This window comes from Balaenoptera borealis (genome assembly GCF_965194805.1).
Source record: "Balaenoptera borealis genome assembly, chromosome: 12".
Lineage (NCBI taxonomy): Eukaryota > Metazoa > Chordata > Mammalia > Artiodactyla > Balaenopteridae > Balaenoptera > Balaenoptera borealis.
Window position 1 is genome coordinate 17,026,691 of NC_138869.1, and position 25,610 is coordinate 17,052,300.

General features: G+C 42.3%; 1 protein-coding gene across 1 annotated transcript in view; it reads left to right on the plus strand.

Annotated features, from left to right (window-relative positions):
• The first annotated feature begins 2,433 nt into the window (after positions 1-2,433).
• Positions 2,434-25,610, plus strand: part of IL5RA (interleukin 5 receptor subunit alpha) — a 39,309-nt gene continuing 16,132 nt past the window's right edge. The window contains exons 1-8 of the mRNA XM_082346449.1: positions 2,434-5,540; positions 9,519-9,603; positions 11,134-11,279; positions 12,586-12,724; positions 13,413-13,566; positions 13,641-13,828; positions 15,916-16,061; positions 19,380-19,518. Of these exons, the coding sequence (XP_082202575.1) occupies positions 5,478-5,540; positions 9,519-9,603; positions 11,134-11,279; positions 12,586-12,724; positions 13,413-13,566; positions 13,641-13,828; positions 15,916-16,061; positions 19,380-19,518 (1,060 nt within the window). The 5' untranslated portion in view covers positions 2,434-5,477. The remainder of the gene's footprint in view (positions 5,541-9,518; positions 9,604-11,133; positions 11,280-12,585; positions 12,725-13,412; positions 13,567-13,640; positions 13,829-15,915; positions 16,062-19,379; positions 19,519-25,610) is intronic.

Genomic DNA, 25,610 nt, shown 5'->3' on the forward strand with positions numbered 1-25,610 from the left:
TTCTATTGATTTGAGTCTTCTACCTTTTCTTCTTGATGAGTCTGGCTAATGCTTTATCAATTTTATTTATCTTCTCAAAGAATCAGCTTTTAGTTTTATTGACCTTTGCTACTGTTTCCTTCATTTCTTTTTCATTTATTTCTGATCTGATCTTTATGATTTCTTTCCTTCTACTAACTTTGGGCGTTTTTTGTTCTTCTTTCTCTAATTGCTTTAGGTGTAAGGTTAGGTTGTTTATTTGAGATGTTTCTTGTTTCTTGAGGTCGGACTGTATTGCTATACACTTCCCTCTTAGAACTGCTTTTGCTGCATCCCATAGGTTTTGAGTCATCGTGTTTTCATTGTCATGTGTCTAGGTATTTTGTGATTTCCTCTTTGATTTCTTCAGTGATCTCTTGGTTATTTAGTAGCGTATTGTTTAGCCTCCATGTGTTTCTATTTTTTACAGTTTTCTTCCTGTAATTGATATCTAGTCTCATAGCGTTGTGGTCGGGAAAGATTCTTGATACGATTTCAATTTTCTTAAATTTACCAAGACTTGATTTGTGACCCAAGATATGATCTATCCTGAAGAACGTTCCATGAGCACTTGAGAAGAAAGTGTATTCTGTTGTTTTTGGATGGAATGTCCTATAAATATCAATTAAGTCGATCTTGTTTAATGAATCATTTAAAGCTTGTGTTTCCTTATTTATTTTCATTTTGGATGATCTGTTCATTGGACATAAATATCAATAAAGTCCATCTCGTTTAATGTATCATTTAAAGCTTGTGTTTCCTTATTTATTTTCATTTTGGATGATCTGTCCATCAGATGATCTGTCCATTGGGGTGTTAAAGTCCCCTGCTATACTGTTGATTTCCCCTTTTATGTCTCTTAGTATTTGCCTTATGTACTGAGGTGCTCCTATGTTGGGTGCATAAATATTTACAATTGTTATATCTTCTTCTTGGATTGATCCCTTGATCATTATGTAGTGTCCTTCTTTGTCTCTTGTAATAGCCTTTGTTTTGAAGTCTATTTTGTCTGATATGAGAGTTGTTACTCCAGCTTTCTTTTGCTTTCCATTTGCATGGAATATCTTTTTCCATCTTCTCACTTTCAGTCTGTATGTTTCCCTAGGTCTCAAGTGGGTCTCTTGTAGACAGCATATATATGGGTCTTGTTTTTGTATCCATTCAGCCAGTCTATGTCTTTTGGTTGGAGCATTTAATCCATTTACATTTAAGGTAGTTATAGATATGTATGTTCCTTTTACCATTTTCTTAATTGATTTGGGTTTGTTATTGTAGGTCTTTTCCTCCTCTTGTGTTTCCTGCCTAGAGAAGTTCCTTCAACATTTGTTGTAAAGCTGGTTTGGTGGTGCTGAATTCCCTTAGCTTTTGCTTGTCTGTAAAGCTTTTAATTTCTCTGTCGAATCTGAATGATATCCTTACTGGGTAGAATAATCTTGTTTGTAGGTTTTCCCCTTCCATCAGTTTAAGTATATTCTGCCACTCCCTTCTGGCTTGCAGAGTTTCTGCTGAAAGATCAGCTGTTAACCTTATGGGGATCCCCTTGTATGTTATTTGCTTTTCCCTTGCTGCTTTTAATATTTTTTCTTTGTATTTAATGTTTGATAGTTTGATTACTATGTGTCTTGGCGTGTTTCTCTTTGGATTTTTCCTGTATGGGACTCTCTATGCTTCCTGGACTTGACTGAATGTTTCCTTTCCCATATTAGGGAAGTTTTCAACTATAATCTCTACAAATATTTTCTCAGTACCTTTCTTTTTCTCTTCTTCTTCTGGGACCCCGATAATTCAAATGTTGGTGCATTTAATGTTGTCCCAGAGGTCTCTGAGACTGTCCTCAATTCTTTTCATTCTTTTTTCTTTATTCTGCTCTGTGGTAGTTATTTCCACTATTTTATCTTCCAGGTCACTTATCCATTCTTTTGCCTCAGTTATTCTACTATTGATTCCTTCTAAAGAATTCTTAATTTCATTTATTGTGTTGTTCATCATTGTTTGCTCTTTAGTTCTTCTAGGTCCTTTTTAAATGTTTCTTGTATCTTCTCCATTCTATTTCCGAGATTTTGGATCATCTTTACTATCATTACTCTGAATTGTTTTTCAGGTAGACTGCCTATTTCCTCTTCATTTGTTTGGTCTGGTGGGTTTTTACCTTGCTCTTTCATCTGCTGCATATTTCTCTGTCTTCTCATTTTGCTTAACTTACTGCATTTGGGGTCTCCTTTTTGCAGGCTGCAGGTTTGTAGTTCCTGTTGTTTTTGGTGTCTGCCTCCAGTGGGTAAGGTTGGTTTAGTGGGTTGTGTAGGCTTCCTGGTGGAGGGGACTGGTGCCTGTGTTCTGGTGGATGAGGCTTGTCTTTGTGGTGGGCAGGACCATGGCTGGTGGTGTGTTTTGGGGTGTCTGTGACCTTATTATGATTTTAGGCAGCCTCTGTGCTAATGGGTGGGGTTGTGTGCCTGCCTTGCTAGTTGTTTGGCATAGGGTGTCCAGCACTGTAGCTTGCTGGTCGTTGAGTGGAGGTGGGTCTTAGCGTTGAGATGGGAGATCTCTGGGAGAGCTTTTGCTGTTTGATATTACATGGAGTCAGGAGGTCTCTGGTGGACTAATGTCCTGAACTCGGCTCTCCCACCTCAGAGGCTCAGGCTTGACACCCGGCCAGAGCACCAAGACCCTGTCAGCCACACGGCCAGGTACGTGGGGAGTTTCTTGCCTTTTGGGAAGTCTGAGGTCTTCTGCCAGCTTTCAGTAGGTGTTCTGTAGGAGTTCTTCCACATGTAGATGTATTTCTGATGTATTTGTGGGGAGGAAGGTGATTTCCACGTCTTACTCCTCTGCCATCTTGAAGGTCTCTCTCATCTAATAACAAATGATCTGGTTCCTTTTTGGCAACTGCAAAAACAATTACCTTGGAGATCCCAATGGCTGTCCTTGCACATGACATTCACTGACTTGCAGGACATCTCATTGAGGGTCCCAATCATTTGTCATCTTGCAAACTGAAGCCCTTATCTCACCTGGCCATCACCTCTCTGCATCTCCTCTGTAGGGACCTAGGCCCCTCAGTTCCTACTTGTGCAGTGGCTTCGAAGGGCCTGCCGTCACTCACCGTCTTGGGCTAAGCCTGGAGGTCCCCTTTCAAAGGCAAAGACTCCCACCTGGCTCAGACACTTGATACAATAAGTGCCACTCTTGTCTATTCACACCCGGGCAACATTTTTTTTAAAAAGTCAGCTTTGCAAGTCAGTGGGCTGGAAACTCCCCAGACAGAAATGGAACAAAGGACAGGAAAACCTAGCTAGGTTTACTTAAATTGAAGGTACTGAGGAGAGGACAGCTGAGGTGCTACACTGGGAACCGGGAGATGACAGAAAAGGGAAGGTCCCAGGGTGCGCGCAGACTGACATGGCCACCATCACAATTTGTTCAGGGCGCGTCTAGGCTACAGATGCCAGCAACTGATGGCACCCGGAAACTCCTTCTCCCTCCTCTGCCCCCTCCCATGGCCCACACCCATTTATCTGAGGGCGCAGGACCTGCTAACACAGCAGAGAAGGGTTAATGCATCCCCAGAAAACTGAGAATTGCTGCTCAGCTTGTAGGGAATAGTGGATGCCCCGTTTTTCTGTCAAATCATGTGCCTGGTATTGTGTAAGTAACAGAGGCGCTATACATACTCTAGTTGACTGAAGCACGTAAAGAAAATAGAAACGCAGTGCTGGAAAGTGCCCAGAGAAAACTTGATTACCTTGTCACCCAGGAGCAAACGTTCATTTCAACTCCTGAATAGAACAAAGCATCTTGAAAGAGAATGAAAATGCAGATGAGACAGTTATCAGATAGTGGCTATCAGGACAAGAGAGATCCTTCACTTGACAGCAGTTTAGTCCTCGGGAGTTTCGGTTAAGGCTCGTCCAGAATTGCCCGCTCACAAATGCTCCTTGATATTTGCTTAGAGTAGCCCTGCTGCCATCCCATCGTCAAGGAAACTGGCTGTGAGTTTTTAACCATTACAGCTGCGATGATGAAACAGTGAAGGAGATCCGTCTCTAAGTCAAAAAGTGCACCCAGAGATAAGGTTCACTTTCAATGCCCTGCGGCTGCTTCTGATGACATGGCACTGCACTTCTCAGTAAGTGGGGATCCAAGGCTGATTCATCTCAGAGTGAGTGAGCAAATGTCTCTTTCTCTCTAATAATACCCTGGGCTCCACCTCCTAATAATTTCATTACATGGTGGGGGCGGAGGGGGGATAGGAAAAGTGACAGAGAATGATTTATAAATATATGGCAAACTTTTAAATAAAGAAAAGGGGAAAACAAAACCCCTTGAAACTCTATTACTAGCAGGGACAGAACTAATACTGGTGCTATGGACATGGTATCAGGCAGGTCATATAGACTCTGTGTGTAGCATTCTATTCCTGTGTGTTGGCTAAGTAACTGAGGTGTGCAAATCCGTGCGAAGGTGAGTCACATTAAAATAACCTACAGGTTTTGTTGATGCTTGTGTAAGAGGCTTGTTTCCCACCGTTGCAGATACTTTAGTGATTAAAATGAGAACATGCGTTCTGCCAAGATTTCTGAGGAAATATGTGAATTTAGAAAATAGGGTACAGGATATAATAAAATATCTCAATATTTTGAGGAAGTTTCAGTTAATTGAGAAAGCTACAAATTAAGAAACAAAAACAACAAAGAAGGAGATGATTGCACTGCCTCTAACTGAAGGCATTCTGCTTTTTGTTTCTTCTGGGGCTTCTAGGATTTTCAAGGATTTTCTAGGATTTGTATATAAAATGTACAAAAACTTGCTGAAATATCTCACTTGGTTTTATGTTCACTAATTCAATTTTCACCCAAAGCAATGTAAACATATTTCCATGTATACAGAAGAAATGGATGGAATGAAAAAAAAAAGGAGAAAGAAAGGAAGACAAAGAAAAATCAGAATCTCTTATTACTCTATTAGCCTAAAATTCATCAACACATGTAAAATGACTGCTTTTATAGCCATATTGATTACTGTATTTGATACCCAATTTAATGAATTATCAGGCCGAAAATTCCATTACCTGGTACAACGTCTACTTCTTGTAAAAGGGTATGCCCTCTTTCACAGTTATTGCAAACTACGTTAATGTATGTAGCTATTGGTTCAAAGTTTGCATTTCAAACATAATCAAGTTTTGGAATACAAATCACCTCATTTGTTTTCATTACTTGAAATGCTGCTTGGGGAAATTTTTAGGCAAGTTACCAAATGTATTACACCTCCCCCCAAACAGACCAGGCTTGTAACATGTTCCCAGCCTGCTGTGCTCTCATCTAACTTGTCCCTATGCTAGGTTTTACCCTAAAGAGCTTGACATGTTAAGCGTTGTGTGTTAATTTGCCTTTACTCTGTATAGGGCCAGGCATGTGCAGCACCTGCCCTGCACCTGACACTGTGCTAGGTGCTGATGGATGTGGTCCTGGCTTTCTGCTACTGAGTACAGTCGTGGGAAACAGGAGCACCGCAGGAGACAGGTAAGCCCGGGGAAGGGGGTGGGTTTGGGGAAGGGAACGCATGGATGTGGGATGACAGTGCACCATGTGCAATTCGCTAGAAGACATCCAACCACTGGGAGATTTGCAGCAAACTCCTTCTGCCAGCAGTTTCCAAATACTCAGGGTGGCAGCACCTTTTCTGCCTTGGCTAACGAGTGTTTATGACTGTGGCAACAATTTGAATCCCTGAGTTACATTTTAGGACTATTTCAGAAAATTAATCAGAAGTTCCGTAGCAGGAAAAAAAAAAGTTGCCTGCCTTACATATGGTCCTTATTACTCACTTGTGTTTTTAGGAGTGTGTAGATTTCTCATTTGGAGGTAAGGCAACATACCTAGCTACCTAGCTAAACATGTCATTTGCATTTTACACCTTGGGTTATTTATTTATTCTTCATCCCCCAAGAGATAGGTTTTATTGCTGATTACAGTGTACAGGAAAAAAAAAAAAAAGAAAAGAAAAGACGAAGTAAAAAGTAAACTCTACTTTCAAGGGCTTAACAGACCATGAATCCTCTCAGTTGCTTTTCAATTTCTGTGCACTGAGATTGAGTTTGAATTCACTGTCACCACAGTTGACTCAAACAGTTTCTTTAAAAAGGGTAAACTCAACTTTGGTTATAAAAAACAAATGTACCGGGCAGCAAAATATGTGGGAAAGAGAGTGGGGAAAATATTGTCTGAACTTCAGTAGAATTTGATGAATTCTCAGGAACACTGGGGAAATTTGTCGCCAATTGTCAGGACTTCACCCAACTTTCTAGAAACATCTGTAATGCAAGAGATGGTGCTCCGGTTTCCTCTAAATTTCAAAGAATATAACACCTACTAGAAGCCAGATTCTCAGAGAGCGCTCGAGAAATTTTAGATTGACTCAGCGAAATGTCACACGAACAGTAGCCCATGGGCTCTCTAAGACACTGAGCGTGCATTTTTTTTTTTTTTCTTTTCTTTTTTTGGCTGCATTGGGTCTTCGTTGCTGCACGCAGGCTTTCTCTAGTTGTGGGGAGCAGGGCTACTCTTCTTCGCGGTGCGCGGGCTTCTCATTGCAGTGGCTTCTCTTTGTTGCAAAGCACAGGTCCTAGGCACGCAGACATCAGTAGTTGTGGCCCGTGGGCTCAGTAGTTGTGGCTTGCGGGCTCAGTAGTTGTGGCTCGTGGGCTCTAGAGCGCAGGCTCAGTAGTTGTGGCGCACAGGCTTAGTTGCTCCACGGCACGTGGGATCTTCCCGGACCAGGGCTCGAATCAATGTCTCCTGCACTGGCAGGCGGATTCTTAACCCCTGAGCCACCAGGGAAGCCTGAGCGTGCATTTCTGACAATCGTAAGTAGGAAACCCATGTTTGCTGCATTCTGCTGAATCTGAATCTTATTTTAACAATTTAATGGTTTTCTGCTGGATTTTAATTGGTAGCCATGAAAAGAATGAATTGAACATGTCATTCTGATATATTTTTAAGGTAGTGAAATAGCCTATTACACAATGAAATATTACCCAGTTGACATCTATATAGCAGTATATCTTTGGATTAAAGAGATGACCCCAAGAGATTCAAGTTGTTTTTCCAGTAAGGGTGATTGCTATGCCTGGAACCAGAAATATTAAGGCGACATGAGCAAAGGCTGAAGGTGCTTTCAGGGAACAAGCACAGCAAACAGAATTATAGAAAATACGGGATCAACTGTCAAAACTCCAGTAATACCCAGCCTTGTGTGGAATTTATCTGGCCCACAAAAAATTGTCATTCTTGGTAAAATTTATACTCCCACTTGAGTATCTTATGTTACTTATAAGACAACCATTTTTCATTCTAACCTATCATCCTGTTTAAGAGAAAATATCACAATAAGATGGGGAAAAACAGTGTATGGCTGTTTTATGGCCAAATAATTAATCATCAGAAAATTTTTGAATGATTAAATTTGAAAAATAATTCTATTTTCAACAGCTATAAAATCAGAACACATAACAAATTCTAGGGGAGACTGCTTGGTTGTATAAAATATTCAATTATCTCTCCACTGAGACATTCAATAGTTTATTACTTCAACAATTTAATTGCAAAGGATAGACATTTATTATTTTTACACGTATGGTTATAACTTACTACTTACTCTGCCAGGCAGTAGAAGTCACTCCAGAATATCAATGTTACATTTTTTTCTGACCTAGAATTCTTCCTGTTAATGATGATTACTGCCAAGTTAGAACACATGTGATATTATTTCCGGAAATGCTGACATTTCAAAGACATCACCTTCTAAACTTGAAGAGGAAGCTATCTTTGTTGTCTGTTAAGGATTTTTAATTTTTGCTTCTCAGGCTCACTAAATTACTAATGCTTCCCTTTAATTCCTTAACATTCTCACTTATTGAAACCTTTAAAAATACTAGAATACTTGCTTTTATTGTCACTGTTGTTTTAAAAATTCTTTTTCTACATGGTGTGAAATCATCAGAGAGAAAGAAACAGGATTATTCTTATCAAAAGCGGCATAACTCTGATTAGTAGTACTTAAGTTTATTTGAAAAAGGAATTAAATGCTTTGTGTGCTGTTTCTGTTTTCTATGTTGTGACATTTTACTAATTTCATTAGCAAGTTAAGCAGTGATAACAGTAAGTTAAGTCGTAAAAGTGAAGAAAGCGTGGTTTTTGTACTTCCTGAACGTATCCATTTAGCCAAGTTCTATCTTCTGTGGTTCTACCAGAATTGTTTGGAAAACACTAAACCATTTAAATAAATCTTTAAATTGAAAATCATGTCATTTAAATTAGTATAGAACAAAGGTTTTATGGTTGGAAGATCTGAGATTGGGTCTATGCTCCATGATTTACCAGACACGTGATTTTTGGCAAATTATTTAACTTTTTAGACACCTTTTCACCATTGTAAATTGGATAATAATCACACACCATTTCACTGGTGGGGAGGCGCCGGAGGTAGCTCATGAGAGAAAACAGGAAGAACTGCTTTGTAAAAGTGAGGGCAGCACACAGCAGGTGGAATGTTATTTTTGTTCTTTAAGTTCATATGAAAAATGCCTTTTGAAATTTTCGGAGGAAACACTCAAGATTTCTAATCTACAATTCCCAACAAGAGATCCTCCACTCTTTTCTTTCACATGTAAAAAAAAGTTGCTGAAATGACCTAACCACTTTTTCAGATGGCCACACTTGAGTTATGCTAACTTTTCTACTCTAGATTCCTTTTCATTGTCCGCTTATTTCAAATAAATAGAAATATTGTTTTTATCTTCTCCAGGCCTATAACTATGTTTTCATTTTCTTTTATAGTCTGTTCCTTTCTGGCTTCATCAAAAAATTCAGCCTCTTCACAGTTCAAAGTACCACACACATTCTAGGTTTGTGATACAAAGTTTCTCTTTCCCACATTAAAACTGTTTTAGATTTAAGTTTCTTGCCATGTTGGCTCATATTTAAATAGTTATTAATGAAACTGGCAATGGTATTTACTTTCAATTTGATTAACTCTGCCTAGAACTTTTACTGTTCAAAGATCTGCTCTGGTCTCCCGCTGAATAGCAATCCTCTCCTATTTTCTTTCTTCTCTTCTGGCTTTGCAAGGCTGTGTGCAAGGCCACCAGAGATGCCTTTCCTCACTTGTGTGTGTGTCAAGAACTCTAGTCCATCATTTAGGACTCGATTCAGAAGTCCCTTTGCTCCTACTGTGCCCCATAAACATCTTTATGGGAGCAGCTTTTAGACTGAAATTACAATTATCGAGTTACACTTCATTCTGCCCCTCAGATTACAGATCCACACTGGCAAGACAAAGCCTAAGATTTTTTCATATTGGTATTTCTAACATGTAACAGAAAGTTCATAAATGTTCGTTAAATGGCAAAATGACTACATTTTTCTTTAGAAAGGAGCTGCCAGTTTTTCTTTAAAATGGCAACAGGTGGCAATTTGGATTTTTGTCTCTGTTTTCTGCAGGATGTGATCATCATGGCACCTGCATCACTGATTCTTTTGGCGGCCACAGTGATACTGCAAGTAGACTTACTTCCTGATAAAAAATGTAAGCACCGTCTATTAAATTCAATATTTCTTTTTTTGAGAAAAAGTACATTACAAAAAGGATAGCATTATTTTCTCCTAAATAATAATTAACTAGGAAATGATCATTTTTAAAAAAGGGATGGAACATTTATTCTTATCAGAATGCAAACTCTTTAAACCTGCTATATTTTAAGAAAGCAAAGTCGGCTGAAATGCACACTTTATGCTGCAGTTTACCCACACTTCATATTCCAAGTGTGGGTAAACGGGCACTCAGAATAAAGCTGCAGCTGATGGCCGTATTTGGAACGTCTTCCCAGGCAAGGGAACGGTTCCAAGTCCTCACAACCAAAGAATAAGAAGCTTCCAGTACGTTTGCTTCAGAAACTTGTTGATCAATGGGTTTAAGAAAAAAAGAACTGTCACATGGTTCCCCCATCAGCACTGTCTAAGAGACCTTGCTATGACCACGACAATCTTCTGTATCTGCACTGTCCAGTGATAAGTGACTATCGAGCACTTGAAATATGGCTCATGCAACGAAGATAATGAACATTTGAGTTTATTTAAATTAAATAGCCACATGTGGCCAGTGGCTACCATAATGGGCAGTGCAGTACAGAGCCTGAGAATACTGTATGTGGCAGGTGTGGAAGCAGAGTCGGGGAAGGCTACTGAATATTAAAGGTCAGTGGAAACATCCTCACATGTAGTAAATTAATCAAAGGAGGTTTCATAATTGTACAATATTGTAATTTTAGCAAAAATTATAAAGTTGTATAAACATATGCCCAAGAAAAAAGACAATGAATGTATCACATGTTAATGTCACTCTCGGTGATAGAAGTGTGGGTAAATTTTCCTTTTCGTTGTTGATCATTTGTGCTTTCCAAGATTTCTAAGAAGAACAGGCATTGATTTTGTAATTTAAATGAAATCTTTTATTTTGTGAAAGCTTTTATTTTCAAGGCAACATTAGAGAGCGGTTCATTAACGGGGGGAATAGACACTTTTCTTTCTATAAATGCCTATTTGAGTAATTTTGCTCACAAGTTTTTTTGACCTTGAATAATAAGAAATAAATCCATTTAACATCATGAACCAGTACATATGCAAATATGTGAGTACACTTATATAATAGAAACAAGAGGTTCACGAAACAGTACTTCTTATATATTTGATGCACGTGGTATTTTCTATTTTATTTTCTTCCATGTCATTAAACACATTGCTACCCACAAACTAATACATTATTGTAGTCCATTAATGGATAATGACCCTTTGAAAATTATGCTTGTATTGAGTAATGATATAGTAAAATATTCAGATTTCAATAAAATACCTATAGATGTTATAGGTAAATACCTGGGCAAAGTAAAAAAAAAAAAAAATGAGTTAAAAACAGTTCTAAGGAAACTTTTCCCAAGATTATTTCAGGCTACATTCTGATAGCCATAATAAAATACTATACTACACAACAAAATACTTAAAAACTTTAAAATGTTATGTATAATTAAACATTGTGTGGCTTTTTTCTTTTGATCTACAGTTTTACTTCTCCCACCCGTCAATTTCACCATTAAAGCTATCAATTTAGCTCAAGTTCTTTTACGCTGGGAACCAAATACTGATCAAGAACAAAGAAATGTCCAGCTAGGGTATCACGTGAAAATAAATGCTCCACAAGAAGAAGATGTAAGTGTTTATTCTGACGGCAATCCTTATTTAAATTTTAATTTTGACTGCATCTTCCTTATCAAAGGAATTTTAACTAAAGAAATAGAAAACCACTAAAGGGCTTTTTGTTATATTCCCAGTAGAGCAATGTCTCTATTGAAATGACTGAGAACTAGTGCCACACCTGCATTAAACAGCAGCTTGGAACATTTCAACTTTGGGACAATTCTTCCACTTAAAAATCAAGTTTAGTAACTTCTGAGGTACAATGGTTCAGATATTGGTTTTATACAATTTCCTCTAAAATAGCCAAAAGAACAGAAGACAAAAGCCGAATAAAAGAGGAGGAGGGGAGGGTACCTAATCGAAGAGGCCAAGTTCGAATCCCAGTTCGGCCACTTCCTGACTTTAGAATCGTGGACCAGTCACTTAACCTCTCAGAGCCCCAACTTCACTGCAGACATACATTAAAGCACCAGGTCCCTAGTAGATGCTCAATAAAATTAAACAAATTAAATTCCAGTCAATATGGAATTCTAGAGAATTTTCTGTCAAAAGTTACCTCTGGTGAGGAGACTAGAACTAGAGGTGGTGGTCAAAGGAAACTGGAGCCTTCATTGTAACATTTTGTTTGTTTTTATAAGAAGCATTTATTCAGGTATCCTGGAAGAATTAATTTTTATATTTTTATTATGTATTTTTAAAACATGTACACATCTCGAACTGGGTAATTTATTTATTCATTTTTTTGTTTGTTTTTTTAAAGGAATTCTTTTTAAATTTTTTATTGATTGATTGATTGCCGTGCTGGGTCTTCGTTTCTGTGCGAGGGCTTTCTCCAGTTGCGGCAAGCGGGGGCCGCTCTTCATCGCGGTGCACGGGCCTCTCACTGTCGCGGCCTCTCTTGTTGGGGAGCACAGGCTCCAGACGCGCAGGCTCAGTAGCTGTGGCTCACGGGCCCAGTTGCTCCGCGGCATGTGGGATCTTCCCAGACCAGGGCTCGAACCCGTGTCCCCTGCATTGGCAGGCAGATTCTCAACCACTGCGCCACCAGGGAAGTCCTATTTATTCATTTTTAAAACCACTTTATTTTGATATAACTGACCTGTAAAAAGCTGCACCTATTTAATGTCTATAACTTGATGAGTTTAGGGATAAGGACATAACCTTGAAACAGTGGGTTTCATTTTTTCTAGCAAAACGATTTCATTGCATTCTGTTTACGTGCCATTTTAAAAGTGGAAGAAAACGCCTAGTTGATTAAAATAGTTCTCTCAGGGCCACTTCCCCTTTGCATATCGTGACTTGTGGGTCTTATTTTTAGTACGAAACCAGGAACACTGAGAGCAGACGCATAACCATCCTTCATAAAGGCTTCTCAGCAAGTGTGCAGACGGTCCCGTGGAACGACCGCTCCCTCCAGCCAAGTAGCTGGGTTTCCGCGGAGCTTAAAGCCCCACCAGGTAAGGCAGGCCGCTAAGAGCCCAGTTTTATATTTCAAGCTTTGTAAACACAGGGAAGTCAGAAAACAAACACACCTCAGTTTTCTCTTCTTTTGTTAGTCACCAGTTCCTGCCCGGTGTTCTTTTACCTCATCAACACCCTCACCAAGACCATGATCACTTCTCAGTGTCATGACCCAGCCAACTGTGTCTGGCACGTCCCTGCCAGCACTGCGGATATTTCTCACTCCCCAGCTCAAAAGACAGAGGGTCATAAACAAAATCTGGGCCAATCAGGTCTCTCATAATTGGGTTCCAAGACATCTTTCCAACCACTCCCCCTACGTGATTCCTCCGCTTCTCAGATGGATTTCCAGGCATGACCCCTACACACCGGCACAGTCCTGCCTCGGAGCCCTCGCTTTCCTGGGCTCACCTGACTGCTTTTCTGAATCCTTCCTATACTTCATAGCCCAAATCAAATCGTACCTGCTCTGTGAAGCCCTTTTTGATGTTCCCCAATCACCACCCTTTCTAAAGAAACAAGCAGAAGCTGTCATGGCAATGTCTTGTTCTTTTTTTTTTTTTTTAATTTTTATTGGAGGATAGTTAATTTACGCTGTTGTGTTACTTTCCGGTGTACAACAAAGTGAATGAGTTATACATATACATATATCCACTCTTTTAAAAAATCTTTTTGACCATCTAGGGTCTCCTGGAACCTCAATTGTGAATTTAACTTGCACGACGAACACCAAGGCAAATAATTACACACACTTACGGCCGTACCAAGTTTCTCTTCACTGCACCTGGCTTGTTGGCAAGGGTGCCCCTGAGGACACGCAGTATTTTCTCTACTATAGGTTAGTATCTGTTTTCACTTTCGCGAGTGGGTTGTTTCCTCCAGCCTTAAAAACTTATGAGTGTTCCAATTCAGGTATGGCTCTTGGACTGAAGAATGCCAAGAATACAGCAAAGACACCTTGCAGAGGAATATCGCCTGCTGGTTTCCCAGGACTTTTATCAATAGCAAAGGGCGCGACTCGCTTGCAGTGTATGTTAACGGCTCAAGCGAGGAAGCTGCGATCAAGCCTTTCGATGAGCTCTTTGCCCTTCATGCCATTGGTAAGATGGGCTTGACTCAAAGCCAAAAAAACCGAATCGCAGAATCTCAGCACTGGGAGGGGTTATAAGGATCACCTTGTTTAGCTACTTGTCTGATGCTAAGTGACCATCTGCCCGCTGCTTAAGAACCACAGGGTCAAGGTTTGTCAGCCTCCGCGCTCCTGATACATTTGGCGAAAGGACTCTGTGTGGGGGCTATCCTGTGCCTTACCAGGTGTTCAGTAGCAGCCCTGGTCTCCACCTACGAGATGCCAGTAGCACCTCCTCCCCCCCAAGTTGTGACAATAACAACGTCCCCTAGGGGATAAAATCTCCCCTCGTTGAGGATCACCGCTCCAGGGAAAGTAAACTCACTGCTGAAAGAACCCCGTATCATCTCTCAGCAGCTCTGGATGCTTTGGTAACATTTCTGCCCATGGGTCCTGTGATGGGCTGGTGCCACCCCCAAACAGGTCTGATTCTTTTCCCCACAAGATGGTCCCTCAGCTATCCGAAGGCAGCCCGGTTTCCCATCCTGAGATCTCTCTTCCCTGGGCTACCAGCCCCCAGTTTCTCATGCATTCCTCTTATGATCCTCTACCCTTCTAGACTTTCTCCTCTGGGTGTTCTTGAGTTAGAGTGTCCCCCTTACCATGTGATTCTCAGATCTAAGCACATTATTTAAGCTTTCACTTGCTCAGTTCTCAAAACTAGAGACCTTCTCCTTCAGCCGAGATACTTGTATTGATGCAGCTCACCAGGAGCCTCTCACGTAACATTTCCGGTTCTGACGTTCAAGGTCGCGGTGGCGGCCTGCTTAGCAGCGGGGGCTGTGGAGCCAGGCTGCCTGCACTTGGATCCGGGCTCCTCCACTGACTTGCTGAGTGACCTTAGACAAGCTGGTCACCTCTCTGGGCCTCAGTCTTTTTACCTGAAATATGGGGAGAAATCAATACTTCCTACAAGGTCTTTGTGACAATTAAGTATGTTAATAATTATAAAGTGCTTACAAGAGTGCCTGGCCTAAGTATCCAATAAATACACAAAATGTTATTATTCAAAGGACATGGTTTGGCATGTGACATCTATATCTGTTTCTATGTTTCTATCATCTATATGTGTATCAAACGGAGTATAACTTTGTTTAAAGAATCACAGCACTTGCTAAAGAGGTTATATAATTCTCTTCAATAGAGTATTACTTAGATGACCTAAAAATATCACTTTCATGAAAATAGGTAATAAAAAATGCTGAGGGGGACGTGAGAAACAATGATAATTAAGATGCCAGTGGACACAGCCTGGGACAGACCATGGGCATTTTCTTGTGTGCTATTCATTTTATTGAGACCAATTTCTCAGATTACTAAAAGAAATAAATGCTCTTTTGAAGAAAAATTTTTTGGCTTAGGGGATGGTAGGCTCTGGAGCCAGTGGGCCCCATTCTTAGCTCGTCCCTATGACTCAGTAACTGTGAGATCTAAGACACATAACTTAAGACAAGGCCAGTCACTTAGAAATAATTTCTATCCACATCAAGTGGCCATAAAACAATCATGTGAGATCTCAGGGGGAAGAACTGTGGAGTTATATGTAAAGACAAGGTTAGCCCAATCCGTTCTTCTTCTGTAAGAGAAAACTAAATCCTCACAACAAACCAAAACAAGATACACAAAACAAAATGAAATAAAAACTGAGGCCCAGAAAGAGGAAATAATCAGTCCAGCCACACACCTGCTTCGTAGAGCAGGGCTTCGTGGAGGCTCCAGGGCATTTTCTCTCCAGGATCAGGTTTACCCTCAGATCGGTCCAACTCGAGAAGTAAAAATGGATGGTGGGCTGGGTCTTGCAGTAAGCTGAAGGAAAAGGCATTTAACCATTCGATGCCGTATGAAGTAGGAATCCTTGAGGTTTACGGGAGAGATCTCTCCTTTAGCACCACAAGACGGGAGTCAGATGTGAGCCGCTGGAGTCCTGTGGCTTGCAGATTCGTTGATTAAATCCTGGTGTACAGTACTCGAGAAGACGTAGCTTAGAGATGCCTTGAGAAATGTGGGTGGATTAAATTTATCAACCGTGATCACCGACCTCTTGGTTCTTTAACCTAGATCGAGTAAATCCTCCAGCAAAAGTCACAGCAGAGATTGAAGGAACCTGTCTCTCTATCCAATGGGAGAAACCAGTTTCTGCTTTTCCGGTCCATTGCTTTGATTACGAAGTGAAAATTTACAACACAAGGAAGGGGTATTTTCAGGTAATGCTTCAGCTCATTCTGATATTTGATGATAGATTTCTTTTAGAGACATTTAAAAAATTATTGTCAGTGACTGCGCTGGTTACACCTTGGAATTAACAAAGTCAAAGGTAATCTAATCTACATCTATCTGGGTTTTATGAAAATAAATCAAACCTTACTGCCTTTTTGTCTTGAAAGGATCTATTACTTCTGGTTGAAAATAATGCAACAGATCAGGTAAAAGTTCATTAGCACTACTGTTGGTGAAATGGTGCAGCTGCTACGGAAAGCAGTACGGGGATTTCTCAAAAATTAAAAATAGAATTATCATATGACCCAAGCTTTCTACTTGTGGGTACATATCCAAACAAATTGAAAGCAGGGTCTCAAAGATCTTTGTCCATCCGTGTTCACAGCAACATTATTCACAGTAGCCAGAAGAAGGAAGCAACCCAAGTGTCCATCGACAGAGGAATGGATAAACAAAATGTGGTCTATCCATACAATGCAATATTGTTAGCCTTAAAAAGAAAGACAATCCTGACATGTACTGTATCATGGATGGACCTTGAGAACATTATGCTAAGTGAAATAAGCCAGTCACTAAAAGACAAATATTGTATGAATCCACTTATATGAGGTACCTAGAGCAGTCAAATTCATCAGGACAATGGTGGGACAATGGTGCTTTGGGGGGCTGGGGTGAGGGGGGAATGGGGGGTTTTTAACGAGTAGTTTCAGTTTTGCAAGATGAAAAGAGTGCTGGAGATGGGCTGCACAATGTGAATGTACTTTACTACTGAACCATGCACTTAAAAATGGTTAAGATAGTAACTTTTGTGTTATGTGCATTTTACCACAACTTAAAAAAAACCCTGCCTCCTTAGCCCTAATGGACAAAAAGTTCAAGGGGAAAGGAACTGAATTAAAGTCAATATTTATTGAGCATCAACTATGCATTATGCTTTATTATCCTCACAGTTACTCTATTATGTAACGATCATTTTCATTTTACAGGAAAGTGAGGCACAGAGAGATTAAGTAAGTTGCCCAAAGTCACAAAGCAAGAATACAATAGAAGTCAGGATTCAAACTTCTGCCTTACAAATTCAATTCAATTCAATTCAATTCAATTCAATTCGTGTTAATAAATATTTACGAGCTGGCTTCTCTGTGGGATATACAGAGATAAATAGGTACTGTTTCTGCTATCAAGGGGCCTGGTATACTGGATGCACTCACTGAGCCTCAGAGCTGCCTGACCATCGTAAATGTCAACGTGGATACAAAGGAGGGAGTGGACAAAGCAAGCTGCCAGGGCCTCCACCCAGGGGAGGGGAATTGAACGGAATCTTGAAGGATGAATAGAAACTTGCCTAGTGGGAGAAGCAGAGAAGGACTTTTTTTAGCCAGCACTTCCCCATGTATTTAAGCTCACATGGTGAAAGACTGGCTTTCTTTTTTAAATTTCTAATCCACCCTACATTGGTACTTCTGTAAAATACAATAAAAATGATTTGCTAGAAAATATCGCATATAGCCAAAGACAAGCCCAGCGATCTTGGGCTTGGACGCCATGGCAATGCCAGGTTGCTATGAAAGCTCCCAAATTGTTGTCTCCATTTCTGTATTTATCTTCTCAAGGATCAGCAATAAACAGCTCCTGACTCACACGAGTCCTCCAACCACCCTTGGAGTGGCAGGGGTTCTAGGCAGAAGGAGCAACTCCACAGCGTGAGTGAGCATGGTTCCTTCAGCCAAGTGGCAGTAATTTACTCAGCCTGGATGTAAGGCCAACGTTGGAATCATAACTCTAGCTCTTACACTGGGACTTCTCCCAGAATGACTCTAAGATTTTGTTTATAAAAAGAAATGGTTTCTCTTTTTAAAACCATGGTCATAGGCAATGGAAACCACTAAAGTGTTTAGCTTGATAGAAAAATGTGAACACATCTGCAGAATTGCACAATTATTTTGGTAGCGGCATGAAAACTGGGTATGGATGGAGAGGGGACATGTGCACATAGAATACCAGTTTCATGGCTACTGCAACGGGCCAAGCAAAAAATGATGAGACCTAAAATGGCAGTGGTTTTGGGGCAGGGACGAAGAAGGGAGAAACACATTCAGGAGTATGTAAGATACAGGAGGCCAGGGACACATCTCGGGTTTGGGGTATTAGCTGCATGGTGGGGACACTGACCAGTAGAGAGAATATAGAAGGGTTTGTTTGTGAGAAAACAGCCTCATTTCAACACTAGACAATGTTAGCCTGTGTTGCCTACGGCAAACTGGCATTTACTGAGTGCGTATTATTAGGTTGAACTGCCCAAAATGGCTGTTTTTGCAGGTCAAAAATGGGTTGTTGAATATTATCAGTTTTCATATGATTCAACCCAATATATCTTTAAACTTGGGCCTTACAAAGTTAATTCCATTTAATTCAATAATCCATTAGGTGGTATGGTTCCTATTTTACAGATGAGAAAACTGAGGCTCAGAGAGGTCAAGGAAATTGCCCTGCAGTTAGTTGGAGGTAGACCTGGGATTCAAACCCCCTTCTTCCTAGATTCAAGGTCCTTGCTCTTTCTGCTTCCTTATGCCCCCTCCACCCCTGTCTCCTTGCCCCCTGGCTTGGGGTGAGACATTGTATCAGGGATCAGCGAACTTTCAATGTAAAAGGCCAGAGAGTAGGTATTTTAGGCTTTGCCGATCATACCGTTTTTGTCACAATTACTCAGCTCTGCCATCAATACAAGCAAATAGGTGTAATTTCTGTGTTTGTGGACACTGAAATGTCAATTTCATGTACTTCTCATGAGTCACAAAATATTATTCTTTTTATATTTTTCAAACACTGAAAAATATATAAGTCATTCTTAGCTTGCAGTCCTTAAAAAAACAGGTAGCAGGCCAGATTGGCCATAAACTGCAGTTTGCTGGATCCTGTTGAATATGACGGAAGCCATGCAATATTGTTAGTTAGGTGATTAGAGAACATCCAGGAACAAGATGAGGGAGGTTATGCATTCTGCTATGTGCCACTCCAGTCTTTCACTCTGGAAATATCAGTTGGACCCGGATGGATCATCTAGATCTTACAATTGCCTGTTTTATTTATTTTGCTTACTACATAGCTTTCCCCCGAAGGGTGACTGCCAACACCTCCATAGTGAAGCGGTCTACAATAAACTAATCGACGTGAGTCTTAACTGATTTTAAATGGGTCACTGAATACTGAGTCACATTACTTACATACGACCTCCCATCCTGATGATTGGCATAATTTAAATTGCGTGTCCAGGGATTCTTACAATGCTATTTTTTCCCATTTAGACAGAAAAAATGACGACCAATACATTCATCTCCATAATTGATGGTATTTCTGAGTATTCCATTCAAGTGAGAGCAGCAGTGAGCTCTGCGTGCAGAGCGGGGGGGCCCTCCAGTGAGTGGAGTCAGCCTATTTATGTGGGTGAGTATCTCGTGTTTATTTTAAAGCAAGTGACCTTACTTGTGGTTATAACAGACCCTCCTGGAAAGTGTACACCTTCACTTGTGAGTCTTGAAATGCTTTCACGTCCCTACTAAGCCTCATCCTCTGGCAGTCTGCTGCCTTTTCGACCAGAGGTGGATTTACCATGAGGCCAATGAAGCTCCAGTGTTCAAGCTTCTCACTAGTAAGAGCCCTTCCAAAGTCTGGTACTGTTTTTTTTTTTTTTTTTTTTTCCCCAGATTATCTGGTTCTACTTCTATTCAGTTTTTCCGAATTAAATTTTTTTGTTCTGAAATAACTGTAGATTCATATGCAGTCATAAGGAATAATGTCAAGAGAAGTTTCTCTCAAGAGTAACTTCTTGCAAAACTGTAATATAATAGGGCAACCAAAAAGGTGGCATTGCTACAACCCACTGATCTTATTCAGATTTCATCGATTTCATATCTACTCATTTGTGTATTAGTTCTATGCAATTTTATCCCACGTGCAGGTTCATGTATAGGTCACCACAAGGGTCCTTCCTTTTGCCCTTTTTTAAGCACTTGCATTTCTCTCTCCTCTCCTCCATTCCTAACCCCTGTCGACTACTAATCTGGTCTCCATTTCTATAATTTTCCTATACCTAATTTTGAATTTATACTTTTGTCTCATTTCATAAAGAAGATTCCAAAACTGAGTAAGCTCAGGGCCCACAAAATCTGGATCCAGCCCTGGGCCTTCAGCATAACAGACCTAGAGGATCCAAAGGACTGGGCATCACCTGGGCTCCGGCACTGGTTCTGCAGCCGTTTTTACTTATGATTAAACTGACTAGCTTACTTGGCAAATAATATGATCATTGTATGTGTCTGTGGGATTGGAGAAGGGTGATGATGGTGGCTCTGAATGAAAGGGCAAATTTCCATTCTCCCTGTATGTCAGGGAGACATATATTTATGTTATGGCAATTCCCTAACCTGGAGAGGTGGCGTTGCACCATGATGCTAGAACATGCACACCCTCTGTTTGTTATTATCTGCGTATCTTGGCCAGTTAAAAAAACAACTAGTGTGTCTCATGTATGGGCCACAGACATGCAGCCTGGGGATGCAGACCTATGTGGCTAAGTGCTGCATAAGAGCTACAAGGACACAAAGAGGGGGGAAGAATTCTGGAGTCTTCCATAGAAAGCTCAGGTTTAATGCCAGCCTTAGCACGTACTGACTACATACCCTTGAACAAACCACTTCTCTCTGCCCATCCGTGGATTCCCAGGACTAAGGAGATAACCAATATCCACCTCTCCTGTCTCACAGGTTATTGTGAAATACAAACAACGACAGCACATAACATTTATTGCTGACTCTCCTCCAAGCCCTGTGCTAAGTGCTTCACATGCACTAGCTTCACTAATCCTATCCACCAAACTGCTCTGCAGATGAGAAAACAGGTTTCGAAAGTTTAGACAGTTTGCTTAACTCTGCATGGCCAGTAAGTGGCAGAGAAGGAATTCAAACCCAAGTTGACTGACGCCAGCACCAGAGACCTTAGCTCTATGGCATGGGGGCCGGGACGCTGCAAGCTGCAAAGAGCTAAACCAATTAAAGACGTATTTAAGGGATCCTGGTAGCTAACTTTGTGGTTATGGTTGGTCAAGCACGTGATTATCACTCGCCCTCATCCTACGAGGTAGTTAACGCTCCACTGAAGGGTGTACCTAAGGAGAGATTTCTTGTGGCATATGCTAGGATTTTCTATCATTTCATTCATTCACTTAGGCTAATGGGTGTCTCTGCAGGACATTCCTGGGCAGTGACCCATGGGCCCATGTGGATGTAAGTCAGCCCAGATGCATAGCAGGGAGATTTCCAAGGGAGATTGGGAAAGACAAGGAAAGACCCGAGAAATGGAGCTGGGTTCTGAGCCTGCAAGGGGACTGGCCTTACTGAGTCGCTGAGTTTCCAAAGGGGAAAGGAGCCCCTAGAGCTGTGTGACACGACCAGCACAGCCTTATGGCACGGCCGCCATATCACCCCACTGGAACTCAGAGGACCAGCATGAGCCTTGCTGGGAGAGGGAACCGAAAGGACAAAAGGAACTGAGAACCGGCCAATTGCACCTACTTCATGTTTCTGCCAAAGCCAGACTTTCCCCCTCCCCCCTGCATCCTCCCCAGGTCCAGGCCCCAACCTGACGAAACAGACCCACCGCACACAGGCACCCCTTCCACACCGCTTTATCTGCACAGACGAAATCCACTCTACGCCCCGAGAGGGGGACCAGCAGAAGAAACGTGAATCCGTCGCAGGGAATTTTCAACAAGGCTATGAATTTCTTCAAATGCCTGCGGTAGAAGCTTAATTTTCATGACCCGCATTTGGTGGATTTTTTTTTTTAATGCTTTGTTATTCCCCAAAGGCCCAAAACTCATTGGCCCCCAATTATTGATATTTCTGAGTGTCTTCCCAACATCACTGCGCATACAGTGTCAGAGTTTTTTTTTTACTTCTTTTTTAAAAATTCTGTTTGAGGACCTCAAACCAACTTGGAGACCAAGGTGGGAACCTTGGCTACGGAGCCAGTTCTGATTTTTTAGTGTTTGGGTTTTGAATTCTCATCAGTGTTGTCTGTTGAGAGTTTAGAACTTAGAGAGCGGAAGAAAGCGAGAGACAAATCAGGAGATCTAGGTTTTGGTCGTGGCTCTGCCAGTGTCTAGCTCTTTGACTGATGTTAGAGATGCGGAGATAATATTTCATGAGCCCAGTAATCGGAGACTGCTTTGACAGCTGTGTTGAGAGGGAATCTCAGGGTACATTCAGGTCATCCGAAGGTGTGGTCGTCTGTTGTCACCCCTGCAGGGGTCAGGGTGGTGACCAGCGTGGCAGGGTTTGGCTGCCCCCGACCTCGTCAGTCGCCTCTAACCCCTCTGGGTCTCAGTCTCCTCACCTGTAACATGTGAGTCTCCTCACTTGTAAGTTCTTCCCTACTCTGCCTTTCATGTTCTCTTACCCCCATCAACCACCGACAAAAAGTGCTGAGAGAGAGAGATCGTGACCTGTGCTGAGAGTTTATTTTAAGCCTGTTTTTAATTTATTTTTCACTCTCCACTTTAGAGCTGGCGCCCCATGATTATTTTCTAAATAACAGCTTCCTAGCTCGGAACCGGGCTCATTATCGTTTGCTCTCAGGTGTGCCTCACTGCCAGCACCCACGGCAAATCCCATTTCATTTGCTGCCAGCCCGGTCGTGAAGATGAGCTGATTCATATTACCATGCGCCTCATAAATCCATCCTTTCTGGAAGTGACTTCCCTGCTCACTTTAGGATCGTTAGTGAATTTAATCAATGCCGGCTCTCTACTGTCATCAGGATGCTTAATAAACGTCACAGGAAGCCCGGGCTCCTCTGGGACATTCCACGTGGCTCTTCCTCACCCGGCGAGGATGCAGCACTAATAATGCTCTGCCCGCGGCCTACGAGGCAGTGTTTCCGCTCCATTCATTTCCTCTAGACCTCCTTCCTCCACTCCTACCTTGTCTTAAAAATGGCACCCTGGAGCCCTCCCCTTCCACTTTCACACCAAGGCCCGACTCACATATCACCTCTTTGCTAGAGATCATTAAGTCCACCTCCTTTATTTGAGGGAAACGGAGGCCCAGAGATATTAAATAATTCAGTAGTTATCAAACAGCCAAGAAGTGGCTATTAATGGATAATATTCTCAAATAGGTGACGTATGAGTCAATTAGCGAATTGGAAGAGATTCAATTTACTAATTAACCCATCATCACCCAGGGTTATTGAATCAAGAGAGAGACACCAGACGACTAAGTTTTGACTGATGAAAAGGGAGGGCGGAGGAGACAGGACTGCTGTCCTGCTCCGGTGGGCAAGGTCCCTGGACAGTCAAGAGGCACAGGGGCAGCCGTCAGGGGTCCAGCCAGCCACAGTGGGCTCTTCACCTGCCCTGAAACTCTGCCCTCCTGTGCTGGGATTTCCAGAACATGGAATACTTCTTTTTCTTTTTCCTCAGATGGAAGGAGCAGTTTCATCTTATCAGCCCTCGTTATCAGCTGCCCTTCCTCAGCTGGTTTCTCTGCCTTATCTGAAGGGCGAACTTTCCACTTTTAACACTTCTTCCTCCTTTTGCAACTTTCTTAACTTCCGGACTCTTCTGTTCCCTTATTATCTGGGCCATCTCCTGTTTACCAAAACCTGGTGTCTCCTGAGTGGTTTCTGGTCTGAGTGAAGATATTCCTTTTCTCAAGTCCATCATCTTCTCTTCTCTCTCCCCTCCCGGAAGCTCAAGTATCATGCAGGAAACAAGCAATAATGAAAACAAAGTTTCCGACAATAACGCCCTTCCCCGTGGAAAAGAGCGTTACACACGTGTCCACCCAGCCGTGCTGCCGGTCAGGCTCAGTGGCTCTGAGTCCTGCATATCAGTGACGGGTCTTCCCCCCCAGCACAGGCCCTGCCCCTCAAACAAACCACTGGGTTTTGCCCTGACCTCACTGAAGTCCGTATCTGAAGGCCAGGATCTATTCGATGATGGTACCAGGTACCAATTAAAATGTATTTACAAAAAAAAAAACACATTGCTTTAGGCTTGAGATGTGTAGCACTTACACCCCGGGGAGTAGGGGAAAGTTCACCGCATTTCTCAGATGGCTCAGCTGTGCAGTCAAGGTCAACACGGGCGGCGGCTTCCTTTCGGGGCATCTTCCTCGAGACCTGTTACTCACAGGAAATCCTGGCCGTGGCTTTCTGTCACAGTTTGTTTGCGTGTGTGTGTGTGTGTGTGTGTGTGTGTGTGTTTAGGGTGGGGGGAGCCTTAGCGTCACATCACACATTCTAGAATCAGTAAGGACTTCATGAAAAGAGTTGGAAGCAGAAAATCAGGGAGGGAAGTAAGAACTGGGGCTGGGATGGAAGCAAGGTTCCCACTGGGAAACTCTGGTGCCTTTTTCCTCGGACGTGACATTCATGGGCTGTGAATGAGTGAGGAAACCCGGCACACCGGCCCCAGGGCACGTGGAATCAAAACCTGGAGGGCTTGGTGTCACCTTCGAGATCCTCCAGCCCACCTCCTACATTTTACACCTTGCCGGCTCCACCTTCAGACTCCGTGCCTGTGCTCTTTTTCTTTTCCTTTCGTCACCATCTTTCTTTTTACATCCTCACACTGTCGTGAAACAGGGAGAAAACCAGGAAGGAGAAAGGTGAAGGGGAGACACTGCAGAGGGCTCAGATCCACTTTCCCTGGGTCTTCCAAATGCATTTTGCAAATTCAAAAGCTTTTGTGAAGAAATGGTGGGCTTCTGGATCATTAGTGACAAAAACTGATTGAGGAACAAAAAGCTGACCCAGTCAGGAACTTGAAAAACCCACCTGGCTTCCCTGAGGGTGATACAACATGTGACGATGCTGGGTTTTCTTTGTAAATGGGGGGTTTCGGGTTGGTAAATGTGGTGGCCGCTTTGGTCCACTGTTTCCTTTTCCCCAGGCTCCTGTGGTTTCCAGCCTGGTAGCCCCACGCCTGGCAGCCCTACCGCTTACTCATTCCCAACAGGGGAGCAGGGCCGCCTCAGCCCCGTGGCCTGAGGGAGGGCCAGCAGGGAGCTTTCAACTTCTGTCCCCAAGTGTCAGGAGCAGGGAGCTCCCCTGTGCTTTCAGGCCCGGCCGCCTGGAGGTGTGGTGTCCACACCAGACTTCCACGCGTGACCTCTGCCTCGAGACAGCCCCGCCAGATGATGGGAGGAAGGTCGGACTCCCCTCTTGGGGCAGGCACTGTGCTTGGCGTGTTCACCTACGTTATTTTATGTATCTTCACAAACACAGGATTTTCCTAATTTACAGATGAGCAAAGAGACGCAGAGGGGTTAAGGAACTACCCCAAGTGACAGAGCTAGGAAGTGATGAACCCGGACCTAGAACACAGCCACAGGACTGGGTCCACGCCGTGCTCTTTCTGTGATGCTTTGTCACCCCTTGGGTGACAGTGCCAGCCAGGGAGACAGAGGCAGGAGGATTGGCTGTGGAGACTGGCGGCAGTGAAAGGGTTGCCTTGCCAGCTCCTGAGCTGGTCA